This window comes from Sphaeroforma arctica, assembly GCF_001186125.1.
Source record: "Sphaeroforma arctica JP610 unplaced genomic scaffold supercont1.841, whole genome shotgun sequence".
Classification (NCBI taxonomy): Eukaryota; class Ichthyosporea; order Ichthyophonida; genus Sphaeroforma; species Sphaeroforma arctica.
In genome coordinates, this window is record NW_014039717.1 from 1 (window position 1) to 1,435 (window position 1,435).

At 41.3% G+C, this 1,435-nt stretch overlaps 1 protein-coding gene across 1 annotated transcript; it reads right to left on the bottom strand.

Moving 5' to 3' along the window:
* Nucleotides 1-625: 625 nt before the first annotated feature.
* SARC_08856 (hypothetical protein) lies at nucleotides 626-896 on the bottom strand (the record flags this gene model as incomplete). Its single annotated transcript, XM_014297144.1, has 1 exon — nucleotides 626-896. A coding segment is annotated over one exon (271 nt), but the record flags the coding sequence as incomplete, so codon positions are not given.
* Between the last annotated feature and the right edge of the window lie 539 nt (nucleotides 897-1,435).

The following is a 1,435-nucleotide window of genomic DNA, read 5'->3' on the forward strand; positions in this document are numbered from 1 at the left end:
CATACTTAATATACGTACAAACCAGTTCTTTCGGCGGCGATGTCACATGAAGTGAAATTGGGGCTGATTGTAGATGTTGATCTTTAATCCTACCAGCTACGAGGCAGGCATTCACGTGACCTCTAGCCTCATCAGAATAAGCCAATTGCCTAAAACTTCTGGACGTCAAATTCCAAGTTAAGTATTAAGATGTCGTCACTCTCACATTACTATTATATCTCACGCGCCACGTACAGCTATCAATGCCATACATAATAAACATGTCTAAATCCATTCAGGTGCCAGACTTAATCATATCAGACCTCCATTTTGCAAGGACTGCCTTCCAGTCTTGCTCGCTGGAAAAGAAAAGATTCTGTGCATACTCCAGAAATATATCGTTGTCACACGTCGCCACGTTTTCCCTCAGTACCATATGGTTTGGTATAACCATGGTCTTCAATTCGGAATGCTCGCACACAACTCTTGGAAGACAATTGTCATCCTGCTCCACATTCTGAACACGGTACAGCTTTCTATCGGGTAGCAAAATAGGGTACCTGTCTTTATCTCATGCTCGTGCGCATGAACCCTCTCTTCATAGGGTATATTAGGCAAACCCTTTGGCTTTGGCTTTCCTCCTTACCTTCAGGTAAACCCTTTTCTTCCTTACTCTTGGGTTCCTTACCTCCAAGGCCAAGAGTTTTGTTTGGTCGGTCGCTGCTGTGGCCAGACAACTTCCGTTTACGGTTGCTGCTATCCTCACCGTCTGCGGCTTGATCATCATCATACTTTGTACAGTACGGATTATTAGACTTTGCTTCTCGTTTGGGGGTCATTCTCATGGGTGTTGCGTTAACATCGACAATTCTACCCTTAACTTTCGGTGTAGCTGGTGTAGCCGGCTTACTAGTCATCGTACAAACTTCAAGTATACTGTATTACACAAGTCAAATATGAATGATGATCCTGTTGCACTAGATCTTATATGTACACTATATAACTACAGTCATGCAACTGATTGACATTACGTGAGAAATATTTTATGGCGCATATGTTGATATGGCAGTATGTGATATATGCTGGTTATGTAGCATATGATGTAGCCTGTGTTGGTATGGCAGTATGTGATATATGCGCTATATGTTGGCTATGTGGCATAAATTATTAGAGATTATTATGTAAATATCTACTAAATGTACAACGCTCAGTACAACAGTAGTAAGACCAATGGAATGAGAGGATCAGGGGCCAGGGTCGATTTTATTGGGGTTTTCTGCAATATTTTGATTTTGTAAAAACCGCGAGACTTAGAACATTTCTGGTATTTTGCAAACAAATTTACAAATACAGAAGATATACGTGCGTGTACACACATACACATAGAAACTGCCGGATTTTGCCACGTCAAGCACGCGTTATCAATCAACAAAAACCAAAAAGCAAAGGTCGTTGT